Raw genomic sequence first — 27280 nt, forward strand, 5'->3', positions numbered from 1 at the left:
GTTTCCGTATCCCAGAGGAACCCCTGCGTCCACACCCCGTCTCCTTCTTTCTTCCCTGGGTAACATCCCCTCACCTCCCAAAGCCGGACATTCCTATTCACAGCCTCCAGCCTGTATCACCCAGGCCAGGGACAGCTGGGCTGCAAGGGCCATCCGGGCCAGCCCCAGGTCTGCCACACAATGGCCTGCCACCCGGCCAGAGGAAATCATTGTATTGCTTGGGACCTCTGTTAGCTCCAAACTACAGGCAGGAAAGACTAAAGGACTATGGCGAGGCCCAAAGGGCCATCCAGGGGCCCCCGCAGAAGGAAGGGCTGGGTCCAGGGAGGAAGGGCCGAAGCCAGTGAGGAGGTCAGGGGCTGAGCCCTGGCCCTAAGGCACCTTGGCAGGAGGTTTAGGAGAGAGGGTGGCCTCTTTGACATATGAATGACAGCCAGCAACAGGAAATACAGTAGCAGATAACCCTAACTTCTCGGGTTATTGGGGAGAAAAACCCACACCCACTCTGTCCACAGGCCCTGGATGGGCTGCCAGCTGGGAACAGTGCCCTAGCAGTTCATTATGGTCTTTAAAGCGAGCCTCTGCCATCAGGCCCCCCGGCTTCCCCCAGCTATGGCTCTGGCCCCCAGCCTGGGCATTTCCCTGTGTTCATATCAGGCAGGAAGAACTGCCCCAGGCCAGCAAGAGCAACCCAGCCCCTGGCCTTTCACCTTGACTTTTTTTTTTTTTTAAAGCAATTTACCAAATGTGCCGTCAGAGAGCAACAGGATGCATAATCGTAATCGCTAAAGCACCAGCTGCAGCACACCTTGCTTGTTGAGAGACATCCCGCCACTCCCCAGATGCGGGGGCACACAGCTGGCCGAGCTCCCGGGTCTGTCTCAGTGGCCAGATGGAGCCCTCTGTTCCCTCACCTTCCCCCTGATGCACACAAGTGGAGTGCGTGGGCCGCAGTGTCTACCAGAAGTCATTTGGCCTGGAGGTGACCAGGCAGGAAAGGGGGGCGACAAGACCTGGTAGAGAAGGAGCCTACACACTAGCACGGGTTCTCCAGAGGAGACCGAGCATAAATGAGAGTGTGTTCCCGGTGTGGAGTGAACTGGAACCATGAACGTGCAGGGTTAGGTTCATCATCTCAGGAATGCAGTGTGTACAAGGCCAGGGCAGTAGCAGGTCCTCCTGGGCGAGGAGGCTGTTTGGTTCCATGAAGGGAAGGGGGACAGGCCTAAGAGGCAGGAGAGCCAACCTCGGTCCCACCAGCCACAAATCGTGACCCTTTCAGAGCCGCCATTTCCTTTTGCATTAAATGGGGACAGTAAAGACTCTTGGTGAGGGGTCGGGGTGGCTCAGTAGCTACAGTGCTTGCCACACAAGCATGAGGACCCCAGTTCGGATCCCCAGATTCCACAGGAAAAAAAAAAAAAAAAAGCCAGGCAGGGCTGCATGTAGTCTGTAACCCTAGCAGCTGGCGAGGTGGGGGTGGGGTGGGGACAGCCAAATCCACGGAGCTTACTGGTCCCTCAGCCCGGCTTTATTGGTGAGCTCCAGATTCACCGAAGGGTCTGTCAGAAATAAAATGGAGGCACTAGAAGAGGCTCAGGGGTTAAGAGCACTTGCTCTGTTTCCAGAGGACCCAGGTTGCTTCCACCCACAGGGCAGCACACAGCCATCTATAACTCCATTTCCAACTGATCCAATGCTCCCTCCCCTGGCCTCCACAGGCACCAGGCACACACGTGGTGCTCATACATACACGCAGGCAAAAACCCATACACATAAAATATTTAAATGCATGCTAAAAAATGCAATGGTGGGGCTGGAAGGATAGCTCAGTCATTAAAATCTCTCTTTTAATTTGTTGCTCTTGCAGAGGACCAGGGTCTGATCCCCAACACTCACACAGTAGCTCATAACTATTTTAACTCCAGTTCCAAGGGATCCAACGGGCATGCATATGATGTATGTACATGCATTTAGGTAAAACATTTATAAAGTAAATAAATCTTTAAAAATAATACATTGCGGAGGAATGGAGGAAGAAGCCCAATGGTGATTTCTGACTTACACACACACACACACACACACACACACACACACACACACACACACACACACATATATACATACATACTTCATACACATGCACACAAAAAAGACTTTCAGGATTGCATGGAGAGGGATGTCAAACAAACAAAACCACACATGAAAATCTTTTGGGAAACATATTTTAACAAAAAAGATTAAGATATGGCATCCATAATGCCACTCCCTTTTCCTATATCCAAGGCAGACATTACTAATTAATCTCAGCACTTTCTTATTGGCTGTATTATCACATCTGAATTCCTCTCACTATATATTCCAGGAAGCCACACCAACAGATCAGAACCATGAAACCCAGTGAAATGTTTACCCCTTGGCATCATGAGCTCAAAGTGATAATGCCATTATGGAGATCCTAGCAGGCCCAGACAAAGCTAGGTCCCCAGAGCGTAATCCTGGGGTCCTGGTTCAGCCCAGTTCCCCCAAGGACTCTGTATCAGCTATCAGCTCCCCCAGGCAGCCTCAGACTGTTAGTAGTTCCCCACCCTCCCAGGACTGGCATTCATTGTGGGCAAGAAAAGTGTCATCGGGGCAAAGCAGAGGGCATGCAGGGCATGGGCCAGATGGTCCGTGCTCTCTGTGGTCTGGGACAGGCACTCAGCTGGGCCGTTTGTTTTCAAGGGACTTTTGCCTCCTATCCTGCTTGGCACCCCCAGTTCCTCTTTTGCCTATTTTAGTTCCCTGAGAAAATCTTAGTTCAGCTCTCACCATAGCCAGGTCAGGCCTGGGGTGCTGCTCCAGCTCGTATCCAGGAAACCCTTCTCCAGGAGGGAGCATGTTACCGGGACCCAGGTTAGTAGAGATAACCGGCCCTCAGAAGTCCTCAGCCTAGCTGCCTCCTCCAAGTCCTTCCTCTGGGGAGCAGTTCCTGAAGGAGCCTGGGCTCTGGGCTGCTTCATGCAGGGCAAACATTGGCCAAGCAGAAGTAGGGTAGCCCCAGGCCTGCTCTTTTGAGAAGTTGGTCTGAGGCATGCTACAGTACTCCAGCAGGGCCAGCTTGGTCCACAACAGTCACCAGTGGCCCTTTGGCTTGTCAAGAAGCCCTTCCCTTATCAGAAACCTTTCCTTCCTGGTCCCTCCCATCCCAGTCCCAGGGAGAGCTTTATGTGAACCTCCAGAGATAGGCAAAGAACACCCCCACCTCCGACCCCGCGGTTTCTGATGGATCGCCTAAGGATGAATTAGTTCTTCAGAATGTAGACTTCTCTCCCTAGGCTTCTGCTAGTACCAGGAATCCAATATGGCTCGGGAGACTACAGGGCTCCTTCCTCCTCCTGGGAGCTCAGTTCCCCACTGTGTCTTATCATCACCCCCCACCTCTTGCCCCAAGGGCAGGACACCTCTATTCCCCACCCCCAAGGCGCTGCCCCTCCACAGCAGAAGCAAGGTGGCAGGGCCCCGCGGGGTTCATGGATGTAGACAGAGCCTGGACCACACAAAAAACTGCATCGAAAACAGGAAACCATGAAGCTGAACTTGCAGGGTCCAGAAGAGACTAGGGCCCTATAGAAGGAAGCTGGGCAGGAAGTGAGTGGCTGTTCTGCTGGGGCTGGGGGGTGAGGGGCTCCCCCCCTTTCCACAGAGCAGCAGCCAGGCAGGGGTCTGACAGTCCAATTCTTAGAAGTCATCTGAGTGACAAGATCTGAAGCTTAGAGCTGCAGGGACAGGCCAGCCTCCCCCAGGGGATAGGCTATGCTCATCCTATAGCTAGTCTGTGGGTTTGTGTCCCTTTGACAGAGGCCCAAAGGCCTGCCACAAAACACCTGGCGCTTCCCCCACGCCAGCACAGTGCCCCCAAAGCCAAAAGAACAACACACTCTATCTACAGTAACTGTATAGTCTATCGCAACAGATGGAGTAGAAGAGGAGACCCCGGTGGACAAAACAGGAGTCATGGTTTGGGGTCCTGACTACCCCAACATTCCTGTGATGGTACAGAGCCGCCAGGAACTCAAAACCCCAGACAGACAGAGCTGGCATCCCACAGGGACCTGTGTGTGCTCTTGGACCTCATGGGACCACAGAGTTCCCAGCAGGCAGCCTGGGTCCCAGGCCGGAGCTGTTCTCTCCACTCCCTACCCATCTGTCCCCCCGGCAATGAGTGGGTTTCCTCCTGCCCGCAGGCCCTGGCTATGAGCTTTCCTGCCCAGGCCTAGTTCATCCCAGCCAGTGGAAGCTGCAGGAAGACAAAAGCCAGCCTGGCGCTACTGCTTCTCCAGTGTTGGGGCTACCTACCGTCCTAACTGGAGACTCAAGGGTAATTTGTCCGGCCTCACCCCTCCTCACTCTCAGACATCAGCCATGCAATTTCCACCTCAAGGGCACTGTCTTTTCTCTTCATGTTTTCAAGTCCTTCATGAAGGACTCTGCTTGAGTGCCCAGGTCATCCTGGAGATGGGAGCCAAGAGTAGCATCGGACCAGAGACAAGCTCTTTTATGTGCCTGCAGGTCACCCTGAAGATCAGTGGTCAGAACTGGAAGGATCCCCAGGCCCTGGCTACCCCCCCCCCCCCCGCCGCCATGCACCAGGCCCTTAAAGCTAGCACCTCCAATTCACTCACAGCTGTTTACAGCTGTTGCCACATACTGTTTTTAATAGCATCCCTTTCACACTTAGAATTGCCCCCCATATAGATAAGACATCATGGAGGTCAACTTTGTCATTGCCCCCAAAACTGAACAGTGGGAGTGGTGGACGATGAGGACAAGAAGGAGGCCAGTCCCCACTCACGTTTCCCATCATGCCCTTTGCCACCCTCTATGTACAATGGTCTGGCTTCACGTTGCTCAAGACACTAATGAGCTCAAAGTGGTTCCTGGATGCAACAGGGACTTCCTGTTTCAGAGCCTCTGGCCACTGAACTCCGTGGACCACCATACAGGCAATGAGAGCCCAGAGTCAGACCCTCGGATTGCTGGTGGAGGCTGCTGAGGAAGGTCCCCTAGTGAGGCTTAGGCAGGCTAAGCTCCAGAGTCCGGGGGATAGAGCCAGGTCAATAGAGCATCCTCAGACAAAACAGCAGGCCAGCCACACACCCACAGTGGGCAGGAGTCTCTTATATCTTGTGTCTCTTGCCTAGGAGGGTGGCAAGATGACCTACCCCATCCCATATGGGCTGCTGGTTTCCATGAAGAAAGGCTGCTGCTACTTTCTGGACATTCTGTGACTTCTTAGGTCATTTGGCATCTGGGGCTGGTGATGTGAAGTCAAGTCTCTGGGAAGAACTCAGCATCCCAAGATCTTGAGAACAGCAATGAGCAATCCAGCATCTTCTCCCTGAGCCCCCTACCTCCCCCCCCCCATAGCATCCAGAAATGGTAGGGGAGGGTCTGTGCATCTTGTAAAGCAGAGTCTAGGCTCAGAGCAGGAGAGAGGAGGCTGGGTCAATGCCTAAAAGGTCTGTTTAAAGGGCCAGCAGAGATCAAATGCACCTGCCCCTAATCCAGGTTCCACTGTCCATGGTCCCCCAGCTGGTTTAGATGACTTCAGAGTTAGGGGAGTCAGGGACTGGATCTGTAAAAGAAAGGATAAAGAAGTGAATGGGGGAGGGGTGCCTGTGTCCCCTTGTTCAACTCTGCACCATGAAGACTCCCCAGGGATGGGGTGGGGGGGGCTACAGAGCCTGCAGTCCTAATGTTTATTAGTCACAGTGCTGTAAAGTCTGACGACACTCACCTAGGGATGGGAAGAAGACATCCCCGGGACCTGGAGGAGACAGAGGTGTGCTGGGAGCAGAGAGCAGATGCCGCCCTGACTCCGAAGGTTGCCGCTGGGCCACATAGGACAGTGGGGGCCCGCTCTTTGCCTCAGGCATCCCCTGGAAGGGTGGAGCGCTCTCAAAGCCTGGGTTTTCGATACCTTGGGTGTTGCCGCTAGAGAAGGAGAATTCGGGGTGATCAGTGCCACTCGGAACATTGCTATCTTTCCTGCCTCCCCTTTCTTTCCTTCTCCTCCCAGCTGGGACAAGGGCAGCTTGTGAAAGCCTTCCAACTCAGAGGTTCTACCGGAGTGGGATCACTGGTAGAACTTCCTTGGACATATCTGAGACACCGTCTCCTTCAAACACATTGTAGGACAGGGACCAAGCTTCCAGAGGTGACTAATTTCTGAGCCCACCCAAGCCAGCCCATGCCCAAGCACAGATAGCACTGTCCTGCCTGCCCATCTTTGACCCCCCGCTGCCCTGCCCAGAGCAGCCATTGGCTTGTTCATGCCTGCTCAGACTGACAGCTTTCTCTTGGAATGCCTGGCGCAGCTGAGCCATTCACCATGCACTGGGCGGGGCCTGGGTCATGAACCCCCCCCTTAGCATGTTGTAATGTCTGCCCCCGCCAGCCACTTCTACTCCTGCCCATCCTAAGCTAGGGTGACCACTAAGACCCAAAGGTGCCCAGTGAAGCACTTCTGAGCAGAATCAGAGCCTAGCAGGGGTGAATGTGGTACACAGGGCTGCCCACCAGCCCAGATGTGCCAGATGCAGCTGCGACGAGCTGTGTCATGCTGGGCAGGGGCCCCATATCACACAGGAACACCCATCCCCTGATACCTGCTTTCTCAAAGTCACGGTGGGCCTTACCTGTCCATCCTCACCAATTCCTGGGCACCTATAGATAGACAGAAAAGCTGGTCACAGGAAGGAAGCCTTTGGCAGGCCCCGTCCCCTGCACCAGGAGCATGCCCGAGAGCCCATACTGTTCCCTGAAGAGGCCCAAGTTCCATGTGCCTGTCCAGCGGGTAGACTCAAAGCAGAGCCACCTTTGTGTACAAGTGAAATACGTCTGTATTTTCCACGTGTGGGAGGATGTCTGCCCCAGGCTTACACTTTCCCCAGAGCCTGACCGTATCGAAACTTGAGAATCTAAGTTTCAACCAAAGGCCAGGCCCCTGCGTGTGCTGACAATTGCTTCTCTCTCTGGTCTAGTCACAGCTTGTTGGGTAGAGGGTTCAAGGCCAGCCTCTAGGATTAGAAGGTCCGTTCTCCCCTCACTCCCCAGCCTTGCTACCATTTTCTCCCCCCCCCCCCCCCCCCCCCCCGCCAAGCCACTACCACCTCACCCCATCCTTGGGGTCCCCCTAAAACTGGCTGTCATCCAGATGCAGGGACACCAACTTCCCTCTTTCGGGCAGCTCCCCACACCCTCCCACAGATCCTTCTTATAGGAAGAGGGTTACATGGGGAAACGAGCTGGGGGGAGTGGCATCTGCAAGACTAACACAGGGAAGTTGCACAAAGTTCCTGAAATCTAGGTCACTTCTGCTGACAGAGTGACTCTGTGTCAGGCTGCGTGGGCCAAGCTCCTCCATGACATCTTGCTCTGGGGTAAAGACGGTGACCTCCACTTTGGAGCTGGAGATGCTAAACTGCCTGTTCTTTTCTTTTCTCCTGAGCACGCTCATCTCCGGGCTACCCAGCCCCCAGCCCAGGACTCGGGAGGTTTCTGCCCAGAGTGTGCTGTGCACCATGAGCTAAGCTGCCGCTGGCCGGCTGCAGCCCGAGTGCTAAGACTTGCTGGTTGCTTTTGGTTCCCAACACCCCACAGCGGCTACTCTGGGGTCTGTGTGGATCAGTGACTCGCCAAGGACCACTACCCATCCTTGGGCGCTTTGTTTTTCTAAGCATTGATGCTTCTGATGTGTGTTTCTGTTGCTAAGTCTGAATCATCCATCACAGGATGGATTTGAGGATTTTCAGAGGCAGAGAAGAGACTGGGAAGTATTTACCTTAGAAGATAGGTTTGTTTGTTTGTTTGTTTGTTTTTGAGACAGGGTCTTACTATGTCATTCTGATGCCCTGAAACTCACTATGTAGACCAGGTTGACCTCAAAGTTACAGAGCTCTGCCTGCCTCTGCCTCCGGAGGGCTAGGATTAAAGGCGCAAGCTAGAAGATAAATTCTTGTGCCCTTTCCTGTTACTGTACATGGGACATCCTTACTCTGGGACAAGGCTATTCTCCACAGGCACTCAACATGGCATGAAGTGTAGCCCATTCCAGCCCATTGTCACCGCAGGGCTCTTCTCCAAGTCCAGGTCACATACTCTCCTGGGGCAGATGGGAAGTTTGGAGCCAGTGTGTAGACTGAAGGTGTATGGAATAAGCGAACTCGGGCCTGGGCCTTCAGAACCCCACATGAATGGCAGTCTGGCCTGGTAACACACACACACACACACACACACACACACACACACACACACACACACACCCCTCAGTTTTCTTTCCTCCAGTCATCTCTATCCCACTAGGTCCCCTGAGTAGAATGAGAACCCTGTGGATGCCCCGCGAGAAAGGCCAGGCCCAACAAAGGCTGAATGAAGTCCCCCGCACACTGGTAACTGCCACCCCAGAAGGGTCTGCTTTCCAGCTCCTGTTTCCTAATCTGACCACGTGGCCAGGCAGTGCCGTGGTCTAGGCAAAGGAGGGGGAAGACAGAAAGCACCTGGGGATCCGTCTAGAACCCAGCCCAGCTGGGCTATCTCCCTCCCTGTCCCCTCAGCCATTTCTCCCCCTGAAGAGCCCCCGGTTCCTCCTTCACTCTAATCTGTCACGTGCTCTTTAGGGATGCCCACGGGCAGCCTGTAGTAGGGTTATAACTGGAAGAAACAGTCTGAGAGGAAGGGCGAGGCAGCCACAGCCCGCAGAGCCCCAGTGTGGGCCTCCAGGAAAGAGGGTAGGGGGACGGCGGGCTGATTGAGAGGTGAAGGGGAGGGCAGAGGAAATCTGGTGTGACCCTGGTGACAATAGTCTTCCCTCAATTACCTTCTGCAGCTAGGCAGAGGGAAGAGGCCTGGGAGGAACTGCGAGAGCAGGACACCCCCTCCCCCCTGGGCTCCCACCCCTCAGAGGATGCAGGTCAAACGAGGCTCATAGGAGAGACTGGGGGGCAGGTGGGGCATCGTCCCCCAGAAAGGGGATGTGATCAGTGTCTGTGGCCACGAGCCTGAAGCCTGGCTCCACAGTTCATTTGCAGTGTGGCAAGTCAGGGAACCGTCCTCAGCCTCGGTTTGTCCATCTGTAAATGAGGACAGCAATGTCCTCAGCAGTTTGGTTTGTTGTGGTGACTAGGTGAGGCATAGATGTGACAACACTTGGCACAGTGCCTGGCAAGGTAGCCCTGCCAGCTTGGGGCCACCTCGGCTCTGCACTTACAATGTCTTCCGACATTCAGTTAGTTAACCTGCAGAGTCTGAGCTTTTGCCTGTGAAAAGCAAGGGACAGCCGAAGCCCCAGCTTTTCTGACATCCCCAAACTTGTGTACCAGCAACAGCTGCTCAGTACAAAACAAACCCACCCAAGGGCCCACTCTAAGAGATCTCTGAGTAGCAGCATCCTTATAAACCAGTTTGAGCTAGCCCCGCCATTCTGTTTAGTTACCTACTCATTCGTATGGAGTGCCAAGCCAGCCCTGCCTGGGCACTGAAGCAGCTGGCAGACATCAGGCCCAGAGAAAGGCATACGTAGGTGCCCTTCTCTCCCAACTACAGAGCCAGCTCCTTGCAGGAGTACAGAAGAATGGGAAAGGACGGTACAGCCGTCATGCCCCATGCCGTCACTGGCCTCCTAGCCAGGAAACCCCCTCACGGTCCCCGCAAAAGGTACTTACGGCGGTGAGAGGCCACCTGCCTCTGCTTATAGACCAGCAGCAGGATAAGAGGGAGGCAGAGGATTCCCACGATGCAGGCACCCGTGGCCAGGGCCGCAGCCGTGATACCTAGAAGGACAAAAGCAGCCGACATGAGAGTCCCCTTCCCACCACTTCTCCTGAAGGGAAACTGAGGCACAGAATGACCACAGAGGTGCTCAGATTCTGTCAGGTTGGAGAAGGGAGCTGGACAGGAATGGAATCTGCATAGCATTTGTGGAAAGGTTCCCAAGCTCTGTGGGGACAAGCTCTGGAGGTATGTATGTGGGCCCGGCTGCCCCCAAAGGCTTAGGACAGCTTTGTGAAGCCAGGCTGACTGCAGCTCCCCTTACTCCTAGGTGGCACCCATTGCAGAGAAAGCTTAGTCACTATCTGGAGCCAGGCTCTTCCTGGGAAGGTGAGGAGGCACTGGTAGAAGCAGTTGCCATAAAACCACTCCATGGCATGTGCCAGGCCCTTTCAGAGCAGGCAGGATGAGAGGCCCAGGCATCAGGGCCCCACATCCAGACCCTTAGTGACCAGAAGAGGCCAGGGAGGTCTAATGAGCTCCTTTCAGAGACAGCCATATGTCCCCCACCCCATGGGACACAGGGAAATGACGACTGTTACCCATGACAGAGGTAGCAGCCAAGATGGGAGAACAGACCCCCTCATCCGGCCTCCAAGGGAGAGAGAGCTAGACCACCCTGGACCTCAGGCTGTCCACTAAAAGGCCTTTCACAACACATGCCAGGGTTCAAGGTCAAAAGGAGCCCAAGTGATAAAAACAAATTAGAAGCATGGTGCCGCACAGCCATGAGGACATGATTTATTGCATGCCACCGACATTTGCTTTTGAAGATGGATGTTTTACTACAGTGAAAACAAAACACCCCAGCCTCACCAGGCGTGGTGGCGCACGCCTTTAATCCCAGCACTCATGAGGCAGAGGCAGGCGGAGCTCCATGAGTTCAAGGACAGTCTGGTCTACATAGTGAGTTCTAGCACAGCCAGGACAACATATAGAGACCCTGTCTCAAAAAATAAAAACACACCCTAGCCCATCCTTTGAGGGAATCCTTGATCTTTCTAGGGTGAGGGCCCTGGAAGCTTGGCCTCTTGATCACGTGTGTGTGTGTGTGTGTGTGTGTGTGTGTGTGTGTGTGTGTGTGTGTGTGTGTGTAAAGAGTTTGCTGTGCAAACATGAGCACCTGAGAGTTGGCTCTCCAGAATCCTTTTAAAAAGCCCGTTGTGGCCACATGTAACTGTAAACCGAGGCGATGGGGAGCTGGAGATGGGAGAGTCCGTGGGAATCACTGGCCAGCCAGTTTCTCCTAACTATAAGCTGTAGATTCGGTGAGAGAATCTGCCTCAAAAACTTAAGTAGAGAGCAATTAAGGAAGACACCCAGTGTCTAACTCTGGTTCTGCACATACACATACATACATGCACACACAGGAATGTAAACACATATGAAAATTCAAGTCTCTTCCTTCCCCTTCTCCACAGTCCTCATCTATCTAGAGCTGGTCTTACCTTATGGGATCACATAAGAATATTCTCCTGACCCCCAAGCACAGTTTGGACATCTGTCTGTCTACACAGAGACCCACTTCTTTCTTCCCAGGGCTCTATTATCCACAGCTTGCCCCAGATCGATGGAGACAGCCCTGTTTGGCGGGGACACTGTTAAATTCCATTTTCGACAATCCTCATTGTGCAACGAGGAATTCTTAGGCTCAGATTCCGGCTCACCCGGGCAGTACATCTGGACCTAGGCACTTAGCATCAAAGGGCTGAGCCAGGGAGCATCGTGTGCGTGTTTCCTCCTAGGCTGTTGCAAAATTGTCTCGGAAGGGGTCGGGCCACCGCATGAGCCTCGTATCGTAAGGGGGTTGGTTTATTTCAGTCCATCTGCTGACTCCAGGAGTTTAGCTGGGAACAGACAAGCCCTTGGAACCACAACCAGGGTAAGCCCATTTCCTTCCCAATTTGAGCCTTTCTCTCTGCCAAAACATGACTAGGATCTCTTGTCACAGGATCAGGTCCACCTCCAGAGAGCTCTAGGAGCCGGATGTGCCTCGGTCTATTCGCTGCCTCTGCACTTTATTTGGGAACAAAGGCCATTTTTATCCCACTGTACGGCTAAGCGACGTGAAGGCATAAATGGGCTCGCGGTGAGGTGTATGGAACTGAGCAGACCATTGGCAGGCACTTTAGAAGTACCCATTGGTAGGGAAACGGTACCAATTGCTCGGCAGATTGCAAAGGAAGTTCCAATCCATAGGAAAGCAGCTTCCCTGCCGGTTTTAATGTGGCTGCATCTGAACGTGGAATATTGAAAGTAAAAACGTTCTATAATTCATGCCGTTCAGTGTGGCTAAACCCCATCCAAGGACCTGAACTGTGGGGCAATCTGAGAAACTGGCTGCGAAAGCACTTTCCTCTCGTCCCACGGTTACTAAGCAACTCGTGGTGCAGTTAGCCAGGTGCTCACAACCTGCCTTGGAGATTTGGCCGGGACCGCTCTGCCTGACCCTCTAGTCTGCAAGTGGCAATCCTGCCCTCTACGGTCGCTGCGGTTTCACTTCCAGAGTCTGTTTCCTTATACCCTGGACTTGTTTGTTCAGGCTCTTGTGCGGGCAGGCTCTGGAGGAATGTATGTGGGCCTGGCTGGCCTCAGAGACTCAGGACACCTTTGCGAAGCCGGCCTGACTGCAGGTCCCCTTACTCCAAGGTGGCACCCATTGCAGAGAAAGCTTAGTCATCACCTGGAGCCAGGCTCTTCCTGGGAAGGTGAGGAGGCGCTGGTGGAAGTAGTTGCCAAAACCACCCTTATGGCATGTGCCAAACCCTTTCAGAGCAGGCAGGATGGGAAGGCCCAGCTTGCTTAGTCTACATCCAGGGTCTGCCAGGTACCCTGTGGGTGTGTGCAAAGGAGGCTGAGGAAGGCACCTGGCGTATCCTGCTGCGTAAGGGATGGGAAGGATACAGAGACAGGTCTGCCCAGTCCTGTCCTGATCTCAGGGGAAATCCATGGCCCCTCGGCAATGCCATGAAATGCCAGCCCACACCTCTGGCAGGTTCCTTCCCCTCCCCGACACTTCCCCCTACCTGAAACCCACTTGGCCTTGTTCCTGGTGTAATCTAAGCTACACTCCCGTAGGGTAACGTTTAGCCACTCAGACTGGAATTAGAAAAAGAAAAAACACAAAGACCTGGGCTGGAAGCATCATTATACAGACCCAGTGAGTGCTACGGCTGAGCACTTGTGTATGAAAGAGAGCTGAGGTTGGGACCTTCCAGAGTTAATGAACAGTAGAGACTGGTGCTCAGCAGCCGGCCCTGGGGCCTGTTTAGAAACCGGCATGGGTAGCCAGGCAAATGCCGTAGAAACGTGGTAAGACACCATTTGTGTTTACCATCATTTCCCAACCTGCCTTAGCCCAGGGATGGACGAGTTGCCTTGGGATGTGAGGCCTAGCATGCATCAAGCGGAACCCACACCTCCATGGTGATGGAAGTACCTACCCTTTGCAGACTGGTGGCTGGGTGCTCACCACAGTCTTCACCCATGACTACTGCTTTGTTCTCCAGCTCCCTGGGCCCGAGAGCACAAAGTGGTTCCCATCCCTGATGTCGCCCCTTAGATAACGTGCTCCCCTGCGAAAGGGACCCAGGTATCCCCATTCCTCAACAGAGAAATGATGCAGAAAGCCATAGTGCCGTCCACATTGTCCTCACATGCTCCCCAAAGTATACCCAGGAGCCAACTCAGGCTTAGTGGCTAGTGTCAGGAGACTGCTGGAACCAGGAATGTGGAAGGGGATATCCGAGGTCATCAGGGTTGGTCCCTGCCCTCAACAGCCACAATGGGATCAAGCATGTTCTTTTGGCCCTCAACAAGCCAGTTCACTGGATAACAACTCAAGGAAGCAGGAGCCACAGAGTGATTTCACAGCTCCAAGAATTGGCAAGGCTTTAAAACATCCAAACCCAAGGGCGGAGATGCTAGGAAAAGAAAGACTAACCACCCGGGAGGTCAAGTTCAAGCATCTACCTCACCCTTGGATATTTGCTTCTCTAGAGTCCCGGGAGTAGAAAAGTCCCCAACCTCCTTGGCCTGTCCACTTCACACTTCTCCAGCACTTCCCCTCCGCCGTCCTGGGTCTCGGTCCCCCCAAGACTGAACGCCTAGGCCCTGTTTGCACCAAGTCCTGCTGAAGCCGGGCGTGGCGGTTCATACCTGAAATCCCAGAACTTCCGTAGGCAGAGGCAGGAGGATTGCTGCAAGTCTGAGGCCAGCCTAGCCCCACATAGCAAGTTCCAGGTCGACCACGACCTGCCCGAACCCCATTTCCCCCCCACTCATGGCAGGCTAGCAGTAGCAGAAGTAGCAGGTTTGCAGAGACAGATTCTTGAGGAAGGAACAGGGCCGGGGGGATTGCTCAGAGCGAAGGAGCCATGGGGAAGTGAATGTCGCCCAGGCCCCACCACTGTGTCCCTCAAGCACATACATATGGCGCCCACAGCGGGAGCTGCTTCTTTATGGGAAGGAAGAGGATGCTCAGAGGGGAAGTGAGGACGCAGCGTGGCTTGGTGCTGAGGAGACCCTGGAGCTCAGCGGTGTGCGGCAGAAGGGCTTGAACCAGAGGTCTCGCTGCCACACTGGTGTGGCTTGTCATTCAGTTTTGTACACGGTGAGCTCGTTGGTGGGTTTGAAAATATGAGTAATTTGACTAGAACGTTGCTTTGGTCTTTGGGGCTTTACACAAGGCTGTATGTAGTCCGGCGGGCTCAAACCCTCATGCATGTGGCCAGGGTCACGGTTTTCCCTTCTGCCCTTCCGGAGCCTAATCAAGAGCTGGCTCACGCTAGGTGCCTGACAAACCTATAAACCCCAGCCCTCTCTTTGTGGAAGTGTGGGGCACCCTAAGACATGTGCCCTTGCCTACTATTTATGCCACAGGGCATTCTCAAATAAACCTCTATGTGTCCAGCCTCCCTGAGAGCAGAGCCCTCCAATCACCCATAAGGCCCCTCTCCGGGCCAGCACCAGGGTCTCCTTCCACAGGCACGGGGGATGGGCTGTGAACAGAACCGGACAGGCGACTATCAAGTCCCTGCTGTGCCAGCGGGTGATGTGAATATCTGCTTCACAGAGAGCCGCCTGCAGGAGCCAGGGTTGGGGGTTGGGGGGTGTTCTAGGGCCACAGCCAAGAGGCGGAAGGGGAACAGAAGCCACAGAGAGAGAATGGGGGATCTGCAGGTGTATGGTACTGGGGTGAGAGTCCAGAACAGGATCTGGGCCCAAGGTAAATACAGAAACGGGGTGCACAGAAGGTATGGGGGTGGCCGTCCTTACTGTCGCTCTCCTGCTCGTTAGAGGGGTACGCGGTGCAGTTAGGGGGCGAGTCTTTGCCTGTGGGAACAAAGAGAGGGCTGTTAGGCGAGCGTGAGGCTCATGAGGTCCCGGAGGTTGGTCCAGGCTAGTGACGCCTCTCCTGTCACAGGAATGCATGCTAATGCCTGCCTGGCAGTGGTGGCCCAGTGGAGTCTGTACGTGTGTGTGTGTGTGTGTGTGTGTGTGTGTACGCATGCAAGTGTGAGCCCATGCACACCACACACACACACACACACACACACACACACACACACACACACACATACACACACGTGTTTTCTTACCCTGCATGTTCTCATGCCACCTCCTAGGGCAAATGGGTACCTGCTGGCACCTACATCTTGATCCAGTCAAGTCTTGCATTCTCAACTGGGCAGACAGACGGATATATACACATTCACCTACTCACCTCACGATCAACTCTGACTCAGTACACTATCACCCCACCCACCCACACACACACACACACTGCTTCCATTTTCCCATGAGCAGTAACACTGCCAGTCTAGGTACATACATCCTCTTACATGAAAACGTGACTCTGTCACAAACAGAGACGCGCGCGCGCACACACACAAGATAATCACATGTCTGCACCCCACACACATGCACCCACTCCTTACACAGCCACAGGCCCTTGAGTGCCATGTCACTCATCGTCTCATACATAGTCACGTGGCAGATATGCAGACCCCCTCCTCCCCCGACCCCAGCCACGGCGGTCTGTACAGGATGCTCACCTGTCTGTACCTGCAGCTCCATGTACCCGTAGAGCCGGTGTTCTGCGTGGTGGTGCCTGATTTCTACCACATGACAGCAGTAGAGGCCGCTGTCCTGCAGGGTCACATTGCGCACGGTGATGGAGAAGTTGCCGTGGTGGTCGGAAGCTAACTCCAGCCCGTGTGCCTGGGCCTGGTCGTGGCTGGTATTGGGCGCCTGGTGGCTTCCATGGTGCGGATGAGCATGCTGGGATGTGAAGTTCCGTATGGGCCGACGCTCTTTGCACACTTGAACCTCACTTCGAGAGCTGAGGTACCACGTCTTGTAGAAGGTCACATCCTGGCCTTTGGACACAAGGCCCAGGATCCTGCAGGTGAGGGTGACGTTCTGCCCCTCGGGACACACGTACAGGGAATATGGTGTAGCCACCTTGAAGGCTGCTGCCGGACCTGCTCAGAGAGAGGAAAGCCCCGGTCACCTGCCTGAGTGAGTGCCACTCCTTGGCACCCTCGGGGTGAGTAGAAAGCTTGGCTCATCTACTTCCCAGCTCCAGACCCTGGGCAAGTCAACTGACCTCCTAACCGAATAAACATCTGCATGGGCAGGGCCCATGCCCGGTGCCCTACCTCGGCTTCGGAGCCATTGACCCAGCTGAGCAGACAAGCCTGTCATGACCCTGTGGGCAGAGGCAAGCCAGTACCAGATTTTCAGACTTGGGAGGGAAGAAATGGTCTTCCGGGGATGGGCGTGGCCCTTCTGGAAAAAGGGTGGGTCTTCTGACTTTAAATGAGACTTCACAAGTGAGTGAGTCTACCCAGGCAAGATTGTAGGAATGCAGGGAACACTCAAAGCAGCTGGATGATAGGGTTGCCTGACAGGTCCTCACCCACGCACCTGCTACCCAAACGTGGTTCTCTCCTTAAGCAGATAAAGAAATCCTCTGGTCCCTATCTCAATCCTCATTCCTCTACTGCTTAACCCGGTGGACCTAATGAAGGCATGCTTTGTTCATTTTTCCTTTTCTAAGACAGGGTCTCATGTATCCCAGGTTGGCCCCAAACATACTATGTAGCTGAAGATGACCCTGAACTAATCTTCCTGTCTCTACCTCTCAAGTGCTGAGATTTTGAACATGTGCGATCAGCCCGGTTTAAAAGGCACAGAGTCTCACGCCCAGGGCTTTGTGCACGCTGGGGAAGCATGCTACCCTCCCGAGCCACATCCCCAGCCCGGGCTCAGTCTTTTGAGACTAGAATTAGAGCTGGAGCCCCTGCCCCCCTGTCTTAACTGCGTGAGCCCATTTCCTCCCCTGTAAAGAGAAAGACACGTGCTGCAGCAGGGCTTGAGGGAGGAAGGGCGGTGAGGACACAGAGGGGTCTAATGTGAGGGTGCCCTGGTCAGCACGCCTTAGCGTGGCCTTGGTTTCCATTCACACTGCAGGGGCTGCAGGAGATCTGACAGACAGGGGAAGAGGGCTTTCGAATACCCATAGAGAGAGTAGGAATGGAGGGCTGGAGTCGTGGCTCAGTCAGAAAGAAATGCTTGCCTAAAAATGTGAGGCCCTGAGTTTGGATCCCTTGGACCCGAGTAAGAATCTGGGCGTGTTAGGACAGGCCTGTAATTCCAGGGATGCTGAGATGGGAGGTAGAAAGAGGTGGATGCCTAGAACTTGCTGGCCAGCTAGCCTAGACTTGGTGCAGTTCCAGAGCAATGAGAGACCCTGTCTGAAAAGGCAAAAGGGACACCTGCCACCAAGCTTAACGACCTCAATTCAAGCCACGTGGCAAAAGGAGAGAACCGATTCCAGTTCCTGCAAGTTGTCCTTTGTCTCCATACACGTGCCTTGGAGTGGAGTGCATATATACACACACACGTGCACCCACACACAAAATAAATACATAAATGTTTTACAAGGTGAAGAGTGACACCTGAGGTTGTCCTCTGACCTCCAGACACACGTGCACGCGCACGTGCGCGCGCGCGCGCGCGCACACACACACACACACACACACACACTGCTCCATCCAGAGGTACCACCTAGACCTCTTCCTCTGATGCCCCCTCCCTGCCCGCAGAGCCCAGGACCATTGGTACCAAGCTGGGAACCCCTAAAGCTCTGACAGCCTGGCCCAGTGCAAAAGGCAGCAGCCTGGTGTGGCTTTTGGAGATGAACCAGGGGCACACTGGAGTCCGGTGACACTGAGTCACTAGGCTGAGTCTCAGACTCACGGGAAGACAAAAATAAAAACATCAAGCGAGAGGGTGGATGTGAAGGCCAGGACAGGAATCATTCACATGAGTGTCCTAAAACCATTCTCTCTGCAATTCAAGAAACGCTTCCAAGGAGAGAGGCCAACATCCAATGGAATGAAGAGGCTGGCTTCAAACTCCTCACCACAAAAATATGAATGGCTAGTAAGAGCGGATGCTACAGTACTGGAGGACTCTGTGTGTGTGTGTGTGTGTGTGTGTGTGTGTGTTAGAGTTTGAGGGGGACAGCTACTGCAGGACCCCAAAGAACGCCTGTAGGAGAGGAGCGTTAGGCCTCCAAGGCAAGGAAGACAGACATTCCAGAGCCATCCCCCAGCCCTGCTCATACACAAAAGAGACGGCTGGCACGCTGTGGCCAAGGTGAGCAGAGACTTCAGAACTTCTTCGGTGAGATACCATCTCCTTTTCAGGCAGTGACAGGCCCAGGAAGGGAAAGTGGTTTTAGCTGAAGTCACAGAAGGTCTGGAGAGCTCCCGTAAAGCGGGCGGGCTTCACAGAAAACTGTGAGAAGTGACGGCGTGTGCCGGGCACTGTGCTCAGGGGTCTGTGTTGCGTGTGACAGCCAGAGAGAACAGGGTTGGATTCTTCCTGTTTCATGAGTGTGGAGACCAAGTCCACAGACTCAGTCAGGGTAAAGCAGCTTGCTTGCCCACCACCCCACGGCAAGGGACTGCTGGAGAGCAACCTCAGCCCAGGACTGTGGACTGCTGCAAGGCTGGGAGCAAAGCCCCTCTGTCTTCAGACCTTGCCTTTGACCCTTAAAGTAGGGTTTTGTTGTTGTTTGGAATTGCCAACATTTAAAAGGTATGGATTTGTGCCTCTGGAGTGTTTGCTCGATGATCAACAGCACTGGGTGCTCTTCCAGAGGACCCGGGTTGAATTCCCAGCACCCACATGGTAGCTCACAACTGCCTCTAACTCCAGTCCACCTCGTCTGGCCTCCTCAGACACGAGGCATGCACATGGTGCACAGATATATATATATATATATATATATATATGCAGACAAAACTTCCATACACATAAAATAATTTTTTCTTTTTCTCTCCCCCCCCCTTCCTGAGACAGGGTTTTTCTGTATAGTTTTAGTGCCTGTCCTGGATCTTGTTCTGTAGACCAGACTGGCCTCGAACTCACAGAGATCTGCCTGCCTCTGCCTCCCAAGTGCTGGGATTAAAGGTGTGCACCACCACTGCCCGGCACAAAATAATTTTTTTTCTTTTTCTTTTTTTTTTTTAAGATTTATTTATTTATTATGTATACAGTATTCTGCCTGCATGTATCCCTGCAGGCCAGAAGAGGGTGCCAGGTCTCATTACAGAAGGTTGTGAGCCACCATGTGGTTGCTGGGAATTGAACTCAGGACCTTTGGAAGAGCAGTCGGTGCTCTTAACCTCTGAGCCATCTCTCCAGCCCCAAAATAATTTTTTAAGTGGGGATTTGATAGGAAAATTTTAACTCCCAGTTTCTCTGAAGCAGCAAACAGCTGTCTCTGCATGCCTCTGGTTTTATCCACACCAGCTTGGAGGTTCCCTCACAGCCCTGTATGGACGGCTTATGGCTACTAAGCCCTGGCTCTGCCAGATGCCGGAGGGGGCTTTCCCAGATCTACAGAGGGAGCCAAACCCACAAAGAGTGGCCATACCTCTGCCCTACCCCCGCCGCCATGCAGTAGCCACCCCAGCCCTCTTTCTCCTCTCCTCGATAGCTCCAGCCTGAGAGCCACCACGATCCTCGGAGCCAAACTCACTTCCACCAGCCCTTGCCCAGTGCACAGCCCCAGGGGGCTGTCAGGAGGGCAGGCAGAGCAGAGGCCAGAACTGCAGGCTTGCGGCGGGTGAGGGGCACGGCACGGGACAAATGGCAAGACGCTTAGAAGCCAAAGGCATGGACGAGGTGGGACTCACACGTGGCATGAGCGTGCCCTAAACGGGAGGGGTGGAGGCAAGGGGAGGTGTGCCCAAGCTGAGAGCCATCAGAGCCCAAGGGATGGTGTTGCGAGCTCAGATCTGAGCCGAAAGTAGGGATAAAAAAGATCCAGTCCCGTTTCATTTTCAAGGGGCCATAGAGGGGAGCAGGGTTCAGTTCAGAGAGAGCACATTGACTTCTTTTTCCCGAAGTCACCAAAACCTCTTCCTGAGTTAAAGGGGAAAAGAAGCTGTCCTTGGACTGGGTTTGGGTTGGAGGGTGTTTGGATTTTAGGCTTAGGGGTCAGGTAAGAGTGGGCAGAAAAGACATGGTTTGTCCTGAACGGGAGGACCAGAAATGTCCCTCATGTCTGAAACTCAGAGCAGCTGGTCCCTGGGAGGAGCTACAGAAAACAGCACACAGGCATGCAGAAGGGCCTGGGCACATACCTGCGTACACACACACTTTTGGGCCACAGGCAGCCCAGCTGGAATTATAATCGCTTATTGGGAGGGTGTTGTTGGTCATTGTCCGCTACAGATCCCTTAAGGGTTATTGTCAGAGGCCAGGAAAGTGGGTGGGGAGGAAGGCCCCTGACTCTAGGGTAGCCTCGTTCACATGGGACAGGAAAGTGTCCCAAGCCCTGGCCTGAGCCTGTACCAGTGAAGAGCACTGCCCTTGGGGACAGGTCCCCTGATCCCACCTCACTCGACTTGCAACTGAGTAAGACCACCGTCCACCTGCAGGAGGGATTCTGTGAGCTAGGAAAATTCCAGAGCTGAGGACTGCTCTAACTCTGTCCTAGACAGCAAGATTCCCGGGCCCTGGAGCCTCCTAGGCTGGGCCTTTGCTATGTGAACTTATGCAACTGAACTTAAGACTGAGTCCTCTTCCTGAATCCCTTCAGCTCTGCGCTTGGGTCCACTTCTTTTTACTTTTACTGTGTTAAATTGTGTGTGCAGAATAGCATGACAGAATGCAGGTGCCTACAGAGGCCAGACGTGTCCGATCCCCTGGAACTGGAATTACAGACAGTTGTGAGCTGTCCGGTGTGGAGGATGCTGGGAACTAAACCCAGGTTCCCTGGAAAAGCAACAAGTGCTCTCAACCCCAAGCCATGTCTACAGGGCCCCCCAGGTCCACTTCTTATATGTCAGGCACTTTATCCTAATGTGGGTATAATTCCATGTATTTTTGTTTTAAAAGTATTATTATTATTATTATTAATACTTTTTTGGGGTTTCTTGTTCGGCTTTGGGTCTTAGGGGCTAGTTGGTAGGTTTTTGGTTTTTTGAGACAGCTTTTTTTTTTTTTTTTTTTTTGCTATGCAACTCAGGCTAGTCTAAAACTCACTGTAGCCCAGACTGGTCTTGAACTTGCGATCCTCCTGCTTCTGTCTCCTGAGCGCATTATAGGCAGATGCTCCATGCTATGCCTCATCTTCATTTTAAAGATAAAGCTGACTAGAGAAATTGAGTAACTTGCTTGAGGCACCTGTGGCTGAGCTGAGACCCACACCTCGACCAGCACGCAGACAGGAAGAACTCTTTCCAACCACCCTCCCAGGGTGGGTGGAGCTAAATTTAATCTCTCAGCTCTTCGAAGAAAAAGGGCTGACCCCGAGCTGACCCCTATGCTCAGAGCAACTGTTCCTTCTGCTCCCCAGACCCAAACCAAAACATTCTTTCATTCCACAAATATTTAGCAAGATCTTAGCATGAGTCAGGCTCAAGGCAGGGGCTCTGAAGCCCAGGGCTCCCCCAGGGAACACTCTTTGCTGCCTCTTGTAGCTGGGGTGCCCAGCTACAGATAGGGCCCAGCCTCTGCGGAGAAAGTTGGAAAGGAACTCTTGCTCGCCATCCTCGTCTGTCTTGTTTTTGAGACAGCAGCGCTTCTTGCCACACATCAGGCTCTGTGGGCGTAACAGGGGATGGGTGTGTGTGGGTGTGGACATTGTGTTTTCATGACAGGCGCTAGCTTTTACCCACAGTCACCAAGGCAACACCCTAGAGGTTTTGGAGGTGGGTCCTGAGCTTGATTGGTCAGGCCAGGAAGGCCCCACCCAGACAGCTGAGGTCTGTCCAGCTGCTGGCTTGCTAAGTAAACAATTATTAGACTGTCTGCAGTTGCTAGCGTCACACTTGATGAGAGAGATGGGGGCGGGGGGGGGGGGGGGGGGTCCTCTGGCCTCCCAGGCATGGGAACTGGTCCCAGCTCAGAGGCCTCATTTCCCAGGATGCTCTCCAGGTGCTTAAAGGGAAAGGCGGGGCCTTATCTTTATCAGATGTATGGTACAGAGGGAGATAGAGGCAGGGTCCAATCAAAACCCAGAGGAAGTGCCCCAGGGTGAAGGCTGCAGGCTGAAGCCAGCAAGTCTGTGCAGAGGGTTCTCTGTCTAGTGAGACAAAGGGCATCTCAGATGTGTTTATTGATCCCTGCCCCAGCAGGAAGTGTCCATTCACAGGGACCTAGGAGGCTGGGAAGGGGAAGCAAGGCTCTATGGGAGGAAGCCGAACTTCCAGCACCTTAGGGAAACAGCCTGCATCCAGGGATAGGGGCCCTAGTCACTGTGCCTCCTGGGGAGGGCCTGGGCAGTGGGCCAGGGAGGATTCCAGCCCAGACTCAAGGCCTCTCGAAGGAGGACTCAACCCCATGGCCACTACTGAGATCTGATTCCATCCATGCAAGGAGCTCACTTGGTCCACGCAATGCAGACACAGACTTGTTTAATTAATTCCCAAGCCTGTGAAATAGGAGCTTGGGCTAGGAAGCCAAAACACTGGAGAAACCTGTCTACAGTCTCACAGAGAATACGTTGTGGGCACATTTCAAACGCAGGCCTCTGGGGAGCTGATGTGGTCTCTAGAAATCAGAGGTAACCAGAGACTGGCTCCACCTCCTCCCCACAGATGGGCAGCTGACCTAGCCAATGAGGGCTTAGTTTGCCGGGCAGCGTTAATAACTCAAGTAGTTTTGCTTTTGATTTTACATTAAATAACACTGAATCATAACGAGAGACATTCGTTCCCACTTCAGTATTCTCTTAGCCCTGATTATATCAAAGAGAAAGTCACAGTTGATGTCACTCTATCTTCAAAATGTCTTTTTCCTTTCTTTTCTTTTCTTTTTTTTTTTTTTTTTTTAATTTATTTCTACGAGAGACAGCAACAGGCTTTACATGCTGAGTCTGGGCCAGCCTAAGTTTCCAACTAACGTTTAATTCCCTTATTTGGCTTGCCAGGACTGCTCTTTTTTATATGTTCTATTTATGGCCGATGATACTAGCTTTCCACTTGTGACCCTGACTTAAAATTTCCTCTAAATTTTTTTTACTTTAAAGAAAAGTGTAGATTTAAAGGAAAAACACGTAGGTAGATGTTCGGCAGATACTACATCCAGGTGACGAGGAAAGGAACCCAGAGTGCCACCGAGGGGAATCACCCTCCCCTGAGACTGGCGGCCAAGTACAACTGCTCAGTTGGGGGAAGTGATGAGGGAGTAGCTGAGGCTGGACTGGACCCGGAGTCTCCTTGGAAGCTGAGACCCTATACAGAATGGCCAACGGGAGAGCCGGGTTAGTAGCCGGACACAGCAAGTTCATTCCTGAAGGCCTGATGGGGAACACAGCATCCCTTGCTTCACTCTGGGGATGCTCAGCAGTCAATAGGCGCAGGATGCAGAGGGGATGTGAGAGAAAGCCCACAGATGAGCACACACTAAGCCCGGCTGGCTCTTATGGCCTTGTCTCTAGGGGACTTAGGAAGAGAACCACCAGGCGCCCCTGTGGCCACTTCAGACTCTCGGTCCAGAGGTAGCTAGAACCGCCCTAGCATCCTTCAGACATTAGGAGTCTGGGAAATGTATTCCCAGTGATATTTCCCATGGCTTCCTAGGTCCTGGGCACTCATTGGGGCTTTGCAGGCAGCAAAAGCTCAGATGGAAAGCCCCTGGTATGGAGTCCCCAGAAACCAGGAGATGGCACACTACCAACATCACAAGGACTGGGTACCATGGGAAGTTTTACCCATCAGCTCCACACAGCTGTGTCTGAGGGAGGATGAATTGCTGCCATGTATTAAAGATGGAGACTTGACCAAAGATGCTAAGGAGTTTGCCCAGCTCACAGAAGGCCAGCTAAGATTTGAACACAGGTCTAACTATAAAACAGATAAGCTAGAGCTGAAGGAAGCCCTGGCATGTAGCTACACCCCAGACCCCTTACTTAAACGTCAGGAAGGCCATGGCCCAGCCAGACCTTCCAAAGGGATCCATGAATACCAGAAGTCAGTGCTCATTTCTGGCAAGGCCAGACTGGCCCTGGGCAAGAGTTGCCTTTGAACCTAGAGACCTCAAGTTCAAGGCTCAGTCAGTACCAACAGGACACATGGGCCCTGAGGACCCTCTGTTTCCCCTGCTTCGGCCTAAGATCCTATATCCTGAACCTGCAGAGGTGATTCCTGTAGCTTCCCTTTGGTACCCCTTTCCTAGATTCACAGCAGGGAAGCGCTGCCCTGCAGGTAGCCCAGCTCAGTACTCCTTAGAGTTTCTGGCCCCTGGGCATCCCATGGCATGGCCATCACTAGTCTCAGGCTGCTGGGCGGGGCTTATGGGTTTCCCAAGAGCTGACCACTACCGGGTCAGAGGCTTTGCAGCACTGAGTTTACTCAATAGGGCCTTGGAGCCTTGTTTACCACGAAAGGGAAGACAGCTGCCCATCTCTCACAACAGTGCCCCCATGTGAACAGGGCTACTGGGTCAGACTGAGGACAGGCAAAGTAGTAGTAACTTCCTTAAACCTTAGGGATGCTTGTGGGGAGGAGATTCTGCACCCCCTGGGCGTCTGCTGGCTCCTGGCTCCCAAACTATCCCCCCCCCCCCCCCCCCCCCGTCTCCTCAACCCATATCAGGCCAGGAAAGGAATGTGTTCCAGGTGCCACCCCAAGTGCCTCCCAAGCTCTGACTGCTTGAAGTCCCCCAGACCCCTATTTCACCCTGCCCCAGATGCCATTCTGCCCAAAGCACCTCAGTTTGACTGGTGAGTGTTCTCAGCACCCCCCAACCTCCTGACCACCGTGGCTGCTATAGGAAAGGAAAGGAAACCGTGAGTGATCACACCTAAGTTACAGCCAGTGCTGAGGTCAGAGCCACTCTGAGCTAAAGGGCTCCTTTGTTCCCTTCCTGAAAGCCACCCCGAGCCCTAATTACCTCCCTGAGCGGAACCATGGGGAGGTAGCCTTCATCTCACCAAGTAGTTTGAGTAGCCAAAAGCCTTTGTGGCTGTGCCATCTTTGGGGCTTGGAGGCACAGTAGGGTGCGGATTCCCAGCCCCTCTCAGAGCCCCTTTGCTGTTGGGTTGTTCCACAAGCTGTGTCCCTCTACTCCGACTCTCTAGGACTTAGTTACCCAAATTGGAGCTGATGAATAGAGAGCATCCCATTCAACTGAGGGGAGGGGGAGGGACAAGAAAAGGGGGATCACCTGAGGGAAGGATGATAGCCTGTGGTTGATATAGTACTGGCCTTCCTGCCTCCCGCTGTCCCCTGGTCCTGCCAGTTATACCCTTCAAGGAGCCTTGACCTTGGTGCTGGGACCATCCCCCACCTGTATTCCCATCACCCCATCCCTGCCTCAGTCTCTCCCTTTGAGTGGTAGGGAGCATCCAGGCCAGGACTTCCGTTGTTCTGTCTACAGGGTGTGGGCGCCTTCTTCCTTATCAGAGGGTCAGGCCTGCCTCCAGTGTTGATAAGAGGTCCTCTGCCTCCCCTCCCTTTCCCTCTGTTAACCTTCTTCTTTCTTTCCTGATCAGCCCATTGGCTCCCTCTGCTGAGCCCACCACCTCCATCCTGACACTTCCGACTCCCTCCATGACCCACACTGTCCCTGGACCCTTTCTCCCTCCAGCCTTGCAGAAGCTACTTTCGTCCTGGGTTTTCTGAGCAGGGAAGGATCGGACAGGCAATCTCCAGGGGACACTCTTGTCTACTGCTTGGCCACCCATCAGAATACCCCCTTTTTTTCTTGGAGAGCTTCTGCTCTGGGCAGGCAAGGACCAGACTCGGGGGAACTGCTGCGTCCCGGGACAAGTACAAATTGTGAATCTGGATTTTGGAAGTGATACCTCCCTGTGTGGGGCTTCCGTGTCTGTGCTGAGGAGTTAGGCAAACCTGTGGCATGGGCTGGGAGCTGGGCTCAGGGAGTGTCCCATATCTTCCCCCAGTACTCCATACAGGCTGCTCAGCTACAATCTGGCTAAGTGGCAAGAACCTGCTGATCACTCAAATGGTTCATCAGTACAGAGCAGGCAACTAAGCTGTCCAGATCCAGAAGTGTCCATCAAAACTCATCCAGGAATGTCAAAGGGGATGGGGTACGGGTCAGAGCACACACACATACCCAAGTCCTCTGAGACTCTGTTGCGGGAAGGCAGGGAGATGCCCCAGGTGTCAAAAGTCAATCAACAACCACTAAAGGGCTGGGGTAACTCTTTTCATGTTCCTTTCCTGCCTTGCAGAAGCTCTTCGTGGCCCCTGCCTGCTCTGGGCTCTCTGGGCAGGGAAGTGCCAAAGACAGTCCCCTAGAGACACCTTTGCCTGCTGTTTTGGCAGCTGTTCGTGCGTGCGTGCTTACAGATGTGCTCTGCTGGGATGGAGCCCCTCTGCACCCTGATGGGCTGTCCCAGCAGCCTCTGAGCAGCGGTAGGGTGGAGGTCACCGCAAGCTGAGGGGATATTCAGGGCACTCCCATCCTGCCTGGGTTCCTCCACCCTACCGGGCTGTGCTCCCCGGCGCTCCTCCCCTGCGCCCCACCGCCTGCGGACCTTACCTCTGGATGCAGCCAGAAAAAGAGCGAGAAGCAGGGTCCCCCGGCGCGGGCCGCTGGCCTCGGGGGCCGTGGGGACACCCATGTCGCCGTCGAGCCGAGCTAGAGCAGACACAGACTGCTGGGAGTGCGCGCAGAGCAAGCGGGGCTCCCGGAGCGCAGGGAGCCTGCCTGTACACACCGCCTCCCTGAGCTAATGCCCGCGGAACCCGCAGCCGGCGACCTAGCCAGCTCCCCTCCCAAAAGCGCCCCCGAGGGGCGGCGGGCGGTACTGCGTCTCTAGCCACTTCCCTCTGTAAAACCCTTTCTACTGTCTCTCCGGGTACTTTTCAGAAATAATGATCTCGCCGTGCATACTAAGGAGTGGATCTAAGTCTAACCCGGACTGACTTAGAGTTCTCATAGTCTGGAGGCAGGAACTTTGCTTCTGTGTGTT

General features: G+C 53.7%; 2 protein-coding genes across 2 annotated transcripts in view; one reads left to right on the forward strand and one right to left on the reverse strand.

Moving 5' to 3' along the window:
* The window catches only part of Cdh23 (cadherin related 23), a 386250-nt gene that overhangs the window by 316168 nt on the left and 42802 nt on the right, over positions 1-27280 (forward strand). The gene's annotated exons all lie outside the window — the stretch shown is intronic.
* Positions 2210-27097, reverse strand: Vsir (V-set immunoregulatory receptor). Its single transcript, XM_076557195.1, has 7 exons — positions 26848-27097; positions 15867-16295; positions 15088-15144; positions 9705-9812; positions 6681-6708; positions 5780-5976; positions 2210-5617 (listed from the first exon to the last, which is right to left on the reverse strand). The coding sequence occupies exons 1-7, from the start codon at positions 26927-26929 to the stop codon at positions 5580-5582; spliced, it is 939 nt and encodes a 312-aa protein (XP_076413310.1). The 5' UTR covers positions 26930-27097; the 3' UTR covers positions 2210-5579.

Source organism: Peromyscus maniculatus, chromosome 21 (genome assembly GCF_049852395.1).
Source record: "Peromyscus maniculatus bairdii isolate BWxNUB_F1_BW_parent chromosome 21, HU_Pman_BW_mat_3.1, whole genome shotgun sequence".
Taxonomy (NCBI): Eukaryota; Metazoa; Chordata; class Mammalia; order Rodentia; family Cricetidae; genus Peromyscus; species Peromyscus maniculatus.

Excerpts from the sequence above, each read along its gene's own strand:
- Vsir (XM_076557195.1), bottom strand. The coding sequence starts at position 26,929 with ATGGGTGTCCCCACGGCCCCCGAGGCCAGCGGCCCGCGCCGGGGGACC. Across the intron at positions 9,813-15,087 it reads TAACGAGCAGGAGAGCGACA|GTATCACGGCTGCGGCCCTG; the intron begins GTAAGGACGGCC and ends TTGTCCTTCTAG. Across the intron at positions 5,977-6,680 it reads GAATTGGTGAGGATGGACAG|CGGCAACACCCAAGGTATCG; the intron begins GTAAGGCCCACC and ends CTCCTTCTCTAG.